This window comes from Rhinopithecus bieti, unplaced genomic scaffold (assembly GCF_001698545.2).
Source record: "Rhinopithecus bieti isolate Rb0 unplaced genomic scaffold, ASM169854v2 scaffold_30775, whole genome shotgun sequence".
Classification (NCBI taxonomy): Eukaryota; Metazoa; Chordata; class Mammalia; order Primates; family Cercopithecidae; genus Rhinopithecus; species Rhinopithecus bieti.
Genome location: NW_016813906.1, coordinates 888811 through 904329, shown reverse-complemented (window position 1 = coordinate 904329; position 15519 = coordinate 888811). Strand labels below are relative to the sequence as shown.

The 15519-nt window shown below is 38.9% G+C and overlaps 1 protein-coding gene and 2 pseudogenes across 6 annotated transcripts in view; all 3 read right to left on the bottom strand.

Moving 5' to 3' along the window:
- Window positions 1-643: 643 nt before the first annotated feature.
- Window positions 644-2043, bottom strand: LOC108513334 (non-POU domain-containing octamer-binding protein pseudogene; annotated as a pseudogene).
- LOC108513347 (40S ribosomal protein S12 pseudogene) lies at window positions 1985-3951 on the bottom strand (annotated as a pseudogene).
- A 356-nt stretch (window positions 3952-4307) lies between these two features.
- The window catches only part of PUS10 (pseudouridine synthase 10), a 79727-nt gene continuing 68515 nt past the window's right edge, over window positions 4308-15519 (bottom strand). For 4 of the 6 annotated variants that reach the window (XM_017849083.1, XM_017849082.1, XM_017849087.1 and 1 more), the window contains 3 exons: window positions 11554-11696; window positions 8904-9003; window positions 6898-7458 (listed from right to left, as the gene is read on the bottom strand). In XM_017849083.1, coding sequence (XP_017704572.1) covers window positions 7396-7458; window positions 8904-9003; window positions 11554-11696 — 306 coding nt within the window. In that variant the 3' untranslated portion in view covers window positions 6898-7395. Of the gene's footprint in view, window positions 6315-6897; window positions 7459-8903; window positions 9004-11553; window positions 11697-15519 lie in introns of those variants that run through there. The other 2 variants (XM_017849086.1, XM_017849088.1) reach the window with 1 other exon arrangement.

The window sequence follows — 15519 nt, the reverse complement described above, 5'->3', positions numbered from 1 at the left end:
GTGAACAGCAACATCATAGACACAAAAGGGCCATTCCTGGGTCGTCCTTATCCAAGAAAAAGATTGAGGCAAGTTAACACAAGATTTTTTAAAAAGATACACTGAAATGAAAATCTCTAAGAGAAAATGGCTTCCTTAGGACATGAAGGGATAATATATGGGTATAAAAGAACTATACGTACATTGTTTGTGACCTCTGTGGACATTTGCCTGAATTCTCACCTGGGAGTGAATGGAGCAGTGGGGCGAAGGTCATTGGAGGAGGTTTGTTTTTTGTGGTATATGTGGTGGTGTCTCTGGGGTTGGGCAGTGTATGGATAAGAAAGCAAATGAAACAGGATGGAGAAAAAAAAGAATGACCAAGATTAATGGGTCTCTAACTGGATTCATTTCACTGTGGTTCCCCCAGGTCTTCAACAGTCACATTTGGGACTTCGGTAATGCACCACAGAGAACTGATCAGTTAAACAGTATACCACACAGAACTGGTTTGTTAAATACCACTCCTCCCTTGCTCTCTTCCTCCAAAATACTCCCTAGAGTAGTGTAGGTAGTGTAGACCTAACTATCGGGAGGAATCTCACTTTTCTAGGGTAGAATTCTGACTAGTCCAAATAGGGTCCTTTTAAAGGTTTTCAGGAACTAGACACTATAACTTTATTAGTATCAGCAACGTGTGTTTGGAGCAAATTCAGCTTCAGGAGTTGCACAGTTCAATGCAGGAGGAGTTCCACCAATTGCCCCAATTCCTTCCATTGCAGCAGCTTGGCCAAAGCATTCCGTTGTTGGTGAGGTCAATCTAGCATCATAGGTTCAGTTTCTGGAAGAGCTGGGGTAACAGCTGGCACAGAAGCAGGGGGCATGGTGCCTCTGTTATGCCCATAGCACCTCCCACAGCCATCTGGCCCAGCTGTCTCTCCTCCTGCTCTCTCATATCAGAGAAGGTTCCGGTGAATCTTTCCTACCATTACCAGTGCATCACTTCCTCCTAGTGCCTGCACTCCTCTCACATGGGCTCCAGTTGCCGTCGTTTTTGCATCTCTTGGTGGTTCAGCTCTTCCATCCTCCACAGCTCTTCTTGGCACCTCATCAAATGCTGTCTCCTTAGCATGACCTGGCATGGATGAAGGCAAGCAACCCCCATCTCCATCTCCAGCTTCTCATGAGCCTCCTTGATATTGTGATCCACTTCGTCCTGCTGCTGCTTCTCCATCTCAATGAGCACCCTCCAGTGCATGGCATACGCATATTCAAAAGCCATGCTGTGCATACTGGGGTGGCTGTTCTCACTCCTTATGAAATTGCTGATTCTTTACAACCAGCTTCTCTGGAAGTCCTTCTTTGTCACCTAATTAGCCTATGGGCTACACAGTAACAGGATGAGGAAATGTGGTTAACAGGAAGCAGCCTGCACTGCATCTGTCCTGCACTTTCTGAGCAACTGGCTGCCCTGAGAACTCAACAATGCCTTTCCCTGAGGGCCTTCCTTGATCATCCACAATGACTACAGCCCCCTCCACCTGGCCAAATAAAGAAAAGGCTTCTTCCAAAAGTTTGTTAGAAGGTTTCGGACTGTAAGGGATGCACTATGGCAGGCAGAGTGCACACAGCTGCATATTGTCCAGACCCACTTTGGCAATCTCTACTAGGGTTTGTGCTTCCAAGTGCATAAAGTCAAAGCCTTTATCCTTATGAAGACCTCACCTGCCTTCCCATGTTTCTTTGTTGTTGTTGTTGTTTTAATTTTTTCATTTTCCTTTTATTTAAATCCTCTTTCTGTGAAATTGCCTTCCCGTATTTCTCACATTTCCTCATTTCCTCCTCAGAAGGAACACTTCCCACAAAGAAATAGCTTTGTTTGGTGAAGGGCTTCTTTCCTGGTTTCCTATAATGCTTTGGGTCAATAGTCAAGCCTTCATTTTGGCTGCTGGCCTTTTTCCCATTTGCAGGTATTGGCAGCAGTGATGGCTGCTGCTGTTGCTGGTGATGCTAATAATGTTTCCCTAGAGCATGGTTTTGCTCCAAGTTAAAAGTTTTACTGCTTCCCTACCTAGTGTCCTCTCCTCAGAGTAATGGTGACCCTTATTTGCTATTGGTCTGTTTAGATTTTCTGTTTATGATTCATTCTTGGTAGGTTGTATGCGTCTGGAAATCTATCCACTTCTAGGCAATCCAATTGTTGGCATATAATATATAATTGTTCCTAATAATCTCTTTTGATCCTTCATATTTCTGTGGTATCAAACGATTTTTATTTTCTGCCTTCCTGACTTCCTTCCCACCTGTCTCCCTCCCTTCCTGAATAATTCAGGACAAAAACCATTTGCTTGTTCTGTACAAAGTGCAAGAAGATGTTACCACAGGGGGCAGTGGTAGTGGCCTAGTGTAGGGCTGCAGTGTGGAGCCTGAGGAGAACGTCTGAGGGCAGCAGGGAGGGGACTGAATAATGAGGCAGCAATAGATTGGTTATTTTTGAGGAGGACTGAGTCAAATTTCTTTTTTCTTTCTTTTTTCTTTTTTTTTTTAAGTGCGTGTCTGTGTATGTGTGTGCCAAAGATTGATTTGTTCATTTCTTGCATTTGAAGTACTCTTCAATGACATCCTTGGCCTGAGACTCCTTGCCATAGTTCTTAACTACTACACAACTTCAACCAACCACTTGACGGGGTTTCCCCTCTGTCAGTTTTACAGAGGCCTGCCCATTCTCCTAGTTTCTTGTCATCAACCTTAATTAGGTTGATTTGGTGTTCAGCACAAAGGGCCTCCACCAACTGGACATACATAGGCTCATCACAGTTGGATGCAAGCACACCCAGCACACAAAGATGGGCTTGGCACTTGTCTAAGCCTTTGGCAGCTTTGCAAATTTCACGTGCTAGGCCATCATGGATGACGGTGGTCTTCAGCACCTCCTGTAAAACAGTATTAATGTCCATTACACCTCCAGCAGCACTGCCTTCCTCGGCCATGGCAGTGGGTTACAAGTGAAGCCAAATCTTGAATGCACCCGAGACTCCACCTCTATACAACTCGGTGGCGGCAGGGAAAAAGCAGGAGCCAGATTTCTTATAGTCAGAGAAGAGAATTACAAATTTGGAAAGGGTGAAAACTAGAATAAGGTTGGAATTGGAAGTACTGGTATAAACTCTTACAGCTTTCAGTATGTGTATACAGAGATGTATAGGTGTGTGTGTGTGTGTGCATGCACATGCATTCATGTTTATTCCCTAGCTCTGTTCCATGAGAGGGCTTGGGAACAGCAACGGCACAAAACAATGAGCATGCCTACTGCCCAGATCTTGGTTTCTAAATACCATTTTCTGCTAAAAGACATCAGATCTTAGAGAAAAAGCCCCTTGCAGGGTTAGTGCAGAGGAAATAAACTGGACAAATCAAAACTGTGTGACACCTGATAAGATGCAAGAAGAAGACAATCTCTCTTTTGTGGTTTTCTTGCCAAAAAGGTACAATCTGAATCTAACAAAAAGGAAACATTAGGCAAACCCAAATTGAGGAACGGTCTACAAAATAACTGACCTGAAATCTTAAAAAATGTTAAAGTAATTAAAGTCAAGAAAGACAAACTTGTAAGAGTGGTGGAGACTAAAGAGATGTAACAAAATGCAATGTGAGCACTTGACTATGAAGGACATTGATGGGACAACTGGCAACCTGAACAGGGTCTGTAGGTTAGATGGTAATATATCAGTGTTAATTTCCTGATTTTGATCACTGTGTTGTGGTTAAGTAAAAGAATGTCCTCGTTTGTAGAAATGACACACTGAAGCCTTTAAGACCATGAGGCATCACTGACTCCATGGTTCAGGGAAAAAGGTTCTCTGTCCTTTTCTTGCAACTTTTCCTGTAAGTTTGGAATTATTTCAAAATTTAGAAATTCAAAATAGAATTATAAAAGTAATATTTTTCATAATAAACAAGGGTAGCCTTTGTCAAAAAATCAGAAAAGCTGATACCAAAGTTCATTCTCTGAGGTGGACTTAAAGAATAGCTCCAAAAGAAAAGATCTGCCAAGTAAGATGTTTTTCTCTTAGAAAATGGAAATTTAACTTCTAAATTTACTTCACATAACTCACAGATGTAACCGGTTACCTTACTTGGAAATTTTTCATTTTGCCAATTTTATTTTCTCTTGACTTTTCCAGGTATCCAGAGTTGATGTTTTTTCCTAAAATAAACCACAGACTATATTTGGGACAAAGAGATACTAAGAAGTACAAAGGGCTCTTTCTCTAAGTGTTATGAAAAGACTTCGGATTTAAATAAAGCTTACAAAGAAATCATAAAACTAATTTTAAAATGCTTTTATGTAGGCAAAAGGGAAACTGTAGCACTCTCACTACTTAATATTCCCAGTTCTGCCTGAAACAAAGACAAACATTAATTTTTAACAATCTTTGTCTCAAAATTCTATGAACATTTGGAAGAAGTATTTAAAGCTAATGCTTACTCTTTGCTTGAAATTTTGTATAATCTCAGGAATAGAAATTTAAGAAACAGAAGTCTTCTCATTTCAGTTTGCTAAGCATGTTCTTCATTCTTACACATTACAGGTCCACTGAATTCAAAGCTAAGCCAAAAATACCATGCAAAAGACTGCCTCCTAAATTATTTAAGTCTCTTTTGTAGCAAAATTGTCCCAGAAACTGAGAAACATCCACACAGAAAATCTTACCTTTTTATCAAAAGTTTATTTGTTATCCTTTTCTCATTTTCTGGGCATTTCAATGCATTGGCATTGACAATAGTGAAAAAATTATTTGCTGTTATTCATATATCAAACACATGGTTTCAATGTGGTATGAAACCATGTTGGTTCCAACGTGGCAGACTCCTTTGTGTCCATTAAAACCATTTTCCTCATATCTAAAGTGAATCTTGATATCTGTGATTTATGTTTAATACAGAGATGGGAAACGGTGAGTAATACTAGTCAAGTCACATGTATTCTTAAAAAAAAGCTCAAATAGTTGAATTAGGGTGATGGAAATTATACTCAAATCTGAAATTGTAATGAGGCTCCTTTCTGAAATTTAATGGCCCATTCATTTTTTTTAGGTTTAGCTTAATGTTTTTCCTCTTCGTAATACCAACTGAGCTTTAACTTAATAACAAATGATAACTATATAAGATTGCATTAAATAGTCTTGGGCTATTTTTTGGTAAGCTTTTTGATTTGGTAACTACATTCCAAAAGTTAATTCTCAGTTACGTGAGTTTAAATGGCATCCATAGCTGCCCCTTCACACAAACAGGTGCTCAATAATAGGGCTTATTAGAAAGACCCTGGAGACCAAGAAACTTCAGTGCTAGTCCTCAATATAGAAGTAGCTAACAATTTTGGATAAGTCATTTAACTTCTAGTCTTTGGTTTCCATATTTATAAAATGGAGACAATATCCTATCTACTTTAATAAGGTATCATTAAAATGTTTATAATTGGATAATATATTGAAGTATTCTGAAATAATATCTTTGTTTAGCATTCTCAGTTTTCAAATTCTTAACCCTGGGATTGAAGTTATTAAAGGCACTTGTTTCTCCTTATTTAAAAGATTTATGAAAGGCTCCTACCATGGCATGCCTTGGTTCCTATGGTTTTACTTTCCCTCCACAGGAAAAATGTATTGACAATTTTAGATTGTCAAAATTCTTCCTTAATGAAAGTATTAATGAGAATTATTTCATTATTCATAGTTTGGTTAAGATTTATGACAAATCACAGCCAAAAGTACTTCATTGGTAATAGCTCGTTTGAGGCTTCCTGGGAAAAACAATAATGTCAGATTTGCATTTGCAATCTTAGAATATTATAGGATATTATGCTGCATAAATCTAGATATAACTTTTATTCAGATAATTTTTAAAAATTAGAATATGATTTTAAAGGTAGTAAGTCTCTTGTGGAGGGAAATCTTGCTGAAATTACAGCTTCTTAAGAGAGAATGTGTCCTGTTTGTGTACCTTTCTAAATGAAAGAATTAAGGAGAATTATTTCATTATTCATAGTTTGGTTTGTGGGGGTGAGAGAGGGAATGAGAAAAAATCCTAAGACATCCTTGGAACAATTTAACACAAAATATACACATATATAGATCCTGAGATGTTACAACAAATTAACAATTATATAGATCAACATGATCCAAATGGTTTCCAAGACACCGTTATGGTGGGTAAACAGCCATTTTACGGCGTGTGCTCCATGAATGTCCACACCATGCCAGGAAAACCCTACTCTTTGTCTCCAAATTTGAAAGCTAGTCATCCAGAGCAGGTGGCCAGTCAACATCTACAGACTAGAAGGGAGACAAGAAGTCATTAAAACAAATATTGCTGTTGTGGTAAGCATTTGCTGGTAATGCTGTATAAATTTAATAGTTTTAATATAATGCAACAGAAGAAATTGCATTTGAAGAAAAGAGCTATTGAATACCATAAATTAACACCCTCAAGTCTGTTCTAGGGATTCTTGGGCCTGAGGTCTTCTGAATTAATTGAGCAACAGTATTTGGCTACTCAGTTGGTTATTAATTGTGCTTTTTGACTGATAAGAGAATACATTTAAAATTTTTAAATGGTATTTATGGGGCTAGACGTGGTGGCTTACACCTTTAATCTCAGCACTTTGGGAGGCCGAGGTGGGCAGATCACTCAAGGTCAAGAGTTCAAGACCAGCCTGGCCAACATGGCAAAACCCTGTCTCCACTAAAAATACAAAATTTAGCCGAGCATGGTGGCACACGCCTGCAGTCCCAGCTACTCAGGAAGCTGAGGCAGGAGAATAGCTTGAGCCCAGGAGGCAGAGGTTGCAGTGAGCTGAAATCATGCCATGGCACTCCAGCCTGGGCAACAGAATGAGACTCCATCTCAAAAAAAAAAAAAAAAAAAATGGTATTTATGGGTCAAAGTAGCAAACAAATTCAAGTGACTATACCCATTTTCCCTCAGAAGTCTCAGAAACTTTCATTCTTCTGATCATTTTCATTCTCTCATCTTGCATTGAACAAATATTCAAGTAGTCTATACGCCTATAAGTCTTGTTTGCAACATAGCAACAAAATGTGAAATAAATGATTATGAAAGATGACCTGGAACTAGAAAAGGATTAAGGATCTTTGTGCTTCACTTCTGTAGAATTTCTGTTTCTTTAAAATCCAGTTCATCTATCTCTACTTACCTTTATTTTGTTCTTCTAGGACAAAACCTTGACCTTTGAGTCAGAATGAAATTACAGTAAACAGACTGTTTGTCTCCACATAAACACATACCAGGTCTATCAAAGGCTAGAGGATCTACTTCAAGAGAAAGTTAAAAACAAAGCAAAAAAAAAAAAAAAAAAAAATCCACTGTATCTGTGGTTTTATTGACATTTAAAGTTTAAAACATGAAATTATTTACTGAAAATTTCTTCATTAATCCATGAGTCACTTCATGTACTGGCTTCAAAAAAAAAAAAAATGTATTAGAAAAGCCTAAATAGCTACATGTGTATGTGTCTTTTACAAATCTCAAGAAGATATTTTGGTTCTGTTTCAGAATCTAGCCATATACCAAACACCCAAATGTAAATTAATGAGTGTTTTCTCAAGCTGAAAATAAAACATGACTGATCACAACCTCTGTGTGTGTGGAGGGAGGCATGTTGTAGTGCTTACAAAGCTCCACAGTGATTCCAGTGGGCAGTCAGTGTTGAGAAACACTGGCCTGTGAGTCTTTGACACTCCTAACTGTTCTGAGAATTAAGGAAAAAAAAGATTAATGCAAGCCTGGGCAACACGTTGAGACCGCATCTCAACACCAACAACAAAAGCCAGGCATAGTGGCTCACGCCTGTGGTCCCAGCTACTCGGGAGACTGAGGCAGGAGGATTGCTTGAGCCTGGGAGGTCAGGGTTGCAGTGAGCCCTGATCGCACCACTGCACTCCAGCCTGGGTGACAGAGCAAGACACTGTCTCAAAAAAAAAAAAAAAAAAAAATGAATGGAGTAGAGATTTTCTGTAACAGAAGGTGTCTTCCTCCAAATGATAGTTTCACTGAAGAGGCTCCCTGCAACCTTGAGGGCACGATCACTGGCTGTACTGCAGGAGCTAATCTAATCCCAGAGCACTTGAGAGAACTGCTAGTATGCAAATACTACTCCAGTGATCATTTGATTACCATAGATGTTTTCACATTGGGCAACTATGCCCACTTCTTTCTATAACTTTGATATTATTCCCAAGTACAAATCCCCAAGTCCTAAGATTCTGGGGAGAGTAGTGGGGAAGGTACTCTATTCCTAGTCAGATTTTCATGAAGAAACACTACTCGTGACTCAACACCTATTGATACTCAAATGAAATATTTATGGAGACTTGCCCAACAGAACCATTCTTACAATTACTTTAGAATTTAACCTTGTTTCAATTCAGACAACAAGAGCAGAGAACTTGGACCACATCACAGGGGTCCTTATAGAACTGCTTTTATGAAGAACCATTGGCTCACCTCACTTTCTTACCCTTGTGAATCAATGTTTCTGAATAGGCTGCTTTAAAGTCTATAAAATGCAACAGGTATGGGAATGAATTCTCTAGAGTCCAAAGGACATATGGAGAACACTTACAACTTTATTTCCTTGCTTGGTTTAAGGGTTTAGATTTGATAAAGCACAGTTAGTAAATTAGCTATATATTTGCAAGGAACATAAATGAGACCTCGTATTAAAAACAAACAAACAAAAAAATCCAAAGGCAGTCCCTCCCTTCAATACAATGTTACTGTGAGATTTTCACCATTCTCAAATACCTGTGGAGGTGGGTAGTACTAAAACAGTTTAATGCCAAAGAGCATAACTTTGGTTGAATTCAATTTGCCAATGTGCATTCCATAATAAAATGGTTTACCTCAACATCCAGCTCAAGAATGTCTGCGGTCACATTCATCAGGGACCCAATGTTTGGCTTGGTTCTCCCGAAGTCTCCATGTACAAACTCTTTAATGTAGCTGGGGTTTGTTTAAGGAAAAAACGAAGACAGCATGCTGTGCCAACTATTTGGTAAGATTTGACAGGCAAAAATGATAACAATAGCATAAATGTTACAAAAGAGAGGTTATTTCTGAGCTCTGACTTGTGTGTCTTAAAAAAAAAGCTTTGGCAAGGTGATTCCTAGTAGGCTGGCAGCCAACATCAGAGCCTGGGAAATGTGTTTACATCAAACTTACCAAAAATCATTACTCTTTTTTCTTTATAGCTCATCTCCAAGTGCCAAGGTTTGGATGTGGATTTTAAAAATTAACTATAGCTGAATGCTTTTATTAAAAAACAACTTGGCCACAATTTCTATATTATCATCTTGTTAGTCCCATTTTTTAATAATGGCAGCTGTCACCTGCCAGATGGCAGGTTTCCACAGCGTCACACACAGAATGATCTCAATGATGGCATTCCTTGTAACATGACCCAGATGGAAGGAATAATGAGACTATTAGTTTAGTCTTAATGATGGCTCTTCAGAAGGATTACCAAAGACCTACCATCTAGTTTGCTAACATGGTTAGCAAAAGAACTAAGTTAATTCTCTCTTTTTTTAAGGGGCAACTTTGTATTTCTCTCATAGGTCTTCAAATTTTGAAATCAATAACTAATTCTAGAATTTATTTTTAAGATTAACATTCCTTACACAGGACTGTACTGCAGCTTTGACAATATTTATCTAAAAGATTTGTTTTTGCCACCATTCAGTAAAAATGCAGCATTATGTTTTGTTCTACAAACCAGCATTTAGTAGAAAATAATTAATGGAACTTGAATAGAGAAACAAATTTGTTTCTAGACGGTGAAAAATCTATACTATAATATACTGATATTATGTCCTCACTTTCTGAACGTTTTACTCACTCTACCTTTGCCAAATGTTTTGACTAAAGCACAAGACATATAATTATCTAGTAACTGTCTTTTTTGATAAACTCACAACTACCCAACAATTGTTATTTATTGTCTCTCATTTTCTTTAAAGAATCCCCTTCTGCATAGCAATGATGAAGAGAGAAAACCAAATAGCCCCAGAATAACCAGTTAAAACATCCAGAGAAGTTCTTATTCCTAACCAGAGGGACAAGGTTTAAGTCAAATGAGCTATCTCAGTGCACTGATCAATGTAAATATATAAGGTATATATAAAGTAAATTTAGTAAGTGAAAAATTCATATACTTCTGTGTATAACCATGTGGCATCTAAAGCTTTAACACATAGTCTTTCTTGGCTAAAACCTTAAGTACATGTACATGGCTGGTTCTAAAAATGTTTTAATAGGATTGAAAAGACATCATATTCTACAAAAGACATTTCTCCTTGGCCCACCAAAACTAAAGGCCAAGATTAGGTAAGATTTTTAAAAATATATACATGATTTGAAATTCCATCCATAATAGGCAAATATGCTCCAAACAACAAAGATACAAAGATCTATCCACTGGAGTCTAAATTGAAATTGATGCAAATTACAAAATTTAGAAGATTTTAAGAGTAGATAACCTATACTTGGCTTAGCTGAGTAAATCCAGGTCCTAGGGTGGCGCAGGGGAAGAAGTGAATGCAGGTTGGTGGGGAAGGACAGGCAGACTAGTTATAGCAATATAGTAAGAATGGTATTTGGTAATTAAAACTTGCTTTTTTTCCATATATATATAGTGTGTATGTATGTGTATATATACACACACACATACAATAGTACATCATTAATTCTATACCAGTTAGAAGGCATTTTGTCACTTCATGCTATTGGATCACATAATAATATAAAACCAAGAAGCAAACAAAAACTAGGAAGACCTTCAAAAAGTAAACTAAAGCTAAGCCTGTTAGAGGTCCCTGATATATTTTAATCAGCGACTCAGTTCTGATACAAAAATCATAACAGGTCAGGTTAGATTATGAACAAATTATCAGCCTTGGACTATGGATATTTTAACTCTGAATCTCAACCTTTCTGTAATACAGTCAAAGCTCTTTGCAGTCGGAAAATGGTGCTAATGATATGTCATCTGAGTCGTTTTAGTTTTTTTCACAAGGCACGTAAAGATATTCTCTGTTGTACTAGGCCAGTGGCCAAGTAAAGATCATGATGTAAAGTAGTGCTATTCCCATCTACTACTACCTGTTTAATCATCTGAGGCAAATACTTGAAACGTTGAAAAGACCCAAATATGGTCATAAATACGTGACTTGCAAATAATGTCAAGATAGCAAATGAATCCATCAAAAGTATTTTCTGAATACTATGCGCTCAGCACTGTGTAAGACACTGCAATTACAGGAAACGTAACTTTAAAGCTGACATTGAACTCACTGCTACCTCAGTGTTTAGAATCATTTTGAAAAACAAATTTTAGTGGGAAAAAAACACATCCAAGAAACAAAAATATTCTTCTGCAGTATAATCCTTTCCCGAATCCCTCCCAGATCAAGCTGACCCTGTTTTCCAGGGCAGCATGAACTTTTCCAACAGGGTTCTGGCTGGATGACGGCAGTGCAGCAGGTGGAAGGATACGTGCCGGCCTGAGTTTTCAAGCGCAGGCGGAAGTGGTGCTCATCCACATATTGTGTCTCCATGGAGTGAATGACGCGAGCTCGCACGGCCAGGGGCCTTCGGTGAAGGACGCGCAAAGGTGTTTTCTGGTCGATCTTTAAGTCCTAGGGGAGAATGTGACACACAGTTCCGGAGTCACAGCTTTGCCACCCAGTGAAGCCTATCTTAGCCCTTCCCTTACCATCCATAGCTCACCACAGATGTTTCCTTTAGAGAACTCCATCTGTATCACGGGGTGGACACTAATTAATGGTAAAATGAATTGAGTCCCGTTAGGTTCAAACTCTGTGGGACTTCTCATAAGCCAGTCTATCATTACTCATTTTCTGGGCCCCAGTAACCTCGCCATTTAAAAAGGGCTTTGAAGCAAATAGGTCTCTTTTACTCTCATATTTAATAAATTGGTGAGGGCCCTGGAGTTCTGGCCTGCCCTTAAGGTCTATCGGGTTGCCCTAAAGACAAGGCCTTTCCTTTGTTTACTTTTTTTTCTTTTTCTTTTTTTGAGACGGAGTCTCGCTCTATCGCCCAGGCTGGAGCTCAGTGGCGCAGTGTCGGCTCACCGCAAACTCTGCCGCCCGTATTCAAGTGATTCTCCTGCCTCAGCCTTCCGAGTAGCTGGGACTACAGGCGCCTGCCATTGCGCCAGGCTAATTTGTGTAGAGATGGGGTTTCACCGTGTTAGCCAGGCTGGTCTCACTTCTCCTGACCTCGTGATCCGCCTGCCTCGGCCTCCCAAAGTGCTGGGATTATAGGCATGAGCCACCGCGTCCGGCCCCTTTACCTTTTTTTTCTAACCCAACAGAGTGACGTAAGAGTGGGGATTTCAGGCTGCATGAGAAATGGCTGGTTGCAGAAGGTGGGACATCAGCATTGCTTGGGGGTATGGCAATTTGTTTATTTGAGACAAGGTCTCACTCTGTTGCCCAGGCTTGAGTGCAGGGGCGCCATCTCGGCTCACTTGCAACCTCCAATTCCTGGGTTCAAGCGATTCTCCTGCCTCAGCCTCCAGAGTAGCCGGAATTACAGGCACACACCGCCATGCTCAGCTAATTTTTGTATTTTTTTGGTAGAGACGTGGTTTCACCATATTGGCCAGGCTAATCTCCAACTCCCGACCTCAGGTGATCTGCCCTCCTCAGCCTCCCAAAGGGCTGGGATTATAGGTGCGCACCACCGCGCCCTGCCGAGTTTGCATGTTTTAGGGAGACCCACATACCTACTGTCAGGGTTGGGTTGTTTGGGTTTTTTTTTTTTTTTTTTTTTTTTTGGTGAAGGAAAAGGGCTATACAAAAGGATACATCTGTAAAATATATTAATATTAATACATCTTGTTTAGGGTGATATTTCAATATAATAATTACAAATCGATGTGCATAATAAACCAGGACCTTTCAATGTTTGTTAGCCCAGCTTGCAACTAATAATACTGCATGTCTTTTTACATTTCAGATTTTTTAGGGACACAGGCTTGTTTTTCTCACAATTCGTTCAAGTTAGAGATTTTCTGTCACAAGATAAAAATTAAGAAATAGAGGTTAACACTGTAAAAGGTCAACTAATTCCAAGTTTTAAAAATTGGGCGTAATCAGAAATTCAGATTCAAAAGAACTGAATCCTCTGCATTTTCTTGTCGGAACAACTCTTCCTAATTTCCATGGTTCTTGAATGCCGGAAGGCCTGCTAAGGAAAGAAAAGTTTCTGTTTGGTCTCTCCTCTATCAAGTTCTCCACCAAGAAAAAAAGAGCAAGTTCTAACAAAGACCACATTTGAAAGGGTGTGGCTGCTTTTACCAGAGTGGTGAGTCAATGGCTCCTCCTAACTCTGTGGTTTTTATGATTCTTTGATTTTATTATAGAAATACTTTGTCCTGATGAGATAAGCTGTCTCCATAAGACCTGATTTTTCTCTGGTCAAAGAGACAAAAAAAATATATATATATAAAGGACAAGGCTGAACTGTGAAGGAATCTATAAAGACATGGCTTCCACTTTAGAGAAACAGCAGGCCTTTAAATTAACGACTATCTATGGAGTCCTCTCCCCTGCTTCCTTTACCTTTAGAGTTATTCCTAGTACTCTGACCATGAGACAGTCAGTCAATGGAAATACCATGAGTCACATGTCTTTTTTGGTTTGTTTGTTTTTAGTTGATAAAAAGAAACTACTTCATTTATTCTAATATTGCACTCTGCTGCTTCCGTACTGCTGAGTTTTCAGAAACACACACACACATACGCTTGTTTTTTTTTTTAGAAATAGGTTGCTCCTGAAGAGGAGGTTAAGTAGTAAATTTGAGATGACTTTTTCTCAGTATGGGGAAGAAAGTCAGTTTTATAATTTTATGCCAACTGGAATATTTGAAAACTAAAAACATTTTTTGAAATCAACTAGTTGCATCAGTCTACTTAGGCTATGGACCATTAAAAGAGACCCTTTCACCACTTAGTCTGTACCTATGAAAATCATCTTTCAGCCCAGGCTGGAGTGCAATGGCACAATGATGGCTCACTGTGGCCTCGACCTCCTGGGCTCAAGCAATCCTCCTGCCTTGGCTTCCCAAAGTGTTGGGATTACAGGCACGAGCCACTGCACCTGACCTCAGTGTTATTTCTGAATTATCTCTATGGCTACCCCCAAACTATGAACCTATTTTTTAAATGAGTTTATTATTCCCACGACATTCTCAATGACTTGTACAACCCATGTGAAGGCATAGAGAAATTTAGAAATTCATTTTGCAATCTTAAAGGTATCTGTCTATATTATAACTACCATCCTAAGAACCTTATGTAGTATGGCCAAAAGCCAAAGGGCCGTAGCTATAGAATCACAGAATCTGAGAACTGGAGAGGCCATTGGAGATGATCTGGTCCATCTCCTCATTTTATAAATGACTTTCCTTAAGCAGGTGAATGATTTGTACGTTTTTACGAAAATACTCATACTATAAACATTATTCTGCACTTTGCTTTTTTCTCATGTCATAAGTGCTCCTATGAGTCATAGATATAGACATACCTCTATCTTTTTTCCCAGCATTTTTAGGTACATATGTACATACTAATACGTAAATTAAATAGGGTCATGCTGGTTTTGTTTTTGCTTTTGTTTCGAGATGCAGTCTTACTCTGTTCCCCAGGCTGACTCTGTCCCCCAGGCTGGAGTGCTGAGACGCAATCTTGGCTCACTGCAATCTCTGACCTCTGGGTTCAAGCTATTCTCATGCCTCATCCTTCCAAGTAGCTGGGACTACAGGCATGCACCACCACACCCGGCTAATTTTTTGTATTTTCAGTAGAGATGGGGTTTCACCATGTTGGCCAGGCTGGTCTCAAACTCCTGGCCTCAAGTAATTTATCCACCCACCTCAGCCTCCTAAAGTGCTGGGATTACAAGCGTAAGCCACCATGCCTGGCCTGATTCTGTTTTTTCAATAGCTGTATAATATCCCAATTTACTCTACCGTTTCCTTATTGAGGGACGTTGATTATGTTCCCAGTCTTTTTGTTGTTGATTCTGCCACTTAAAGCCCTTAAACACCGTGTACATATTCTTATGCACTGGGGTTTTATTTCTACAGGACAGTTCAGTATATTTTAAATTTTTAGTCACTACCATGTTGTTTTTGAAAAAGGCTGAAACACTACATTTCTACTGAGAACTCTTCTCCATTCCCACCCACCGATAGGTATTACTAGTCTAAGGGGAATAAAGTGATGTCTTATTGTTACATCAATCTTTTTAAATGATTCTTGGCCACTGGAGTTATTCTTTTTGCAGCTAACTGGTTCATATCCTTTGTCTATTTTTATTTGTTGTGTGTTCATATTTTTCATAAGTATAAATTCTATTTATAGTCTCTTTTGCCATACAATTTGTTTTCTACATAATCCGCTACATGAGTATACAGATATATATATATATATAT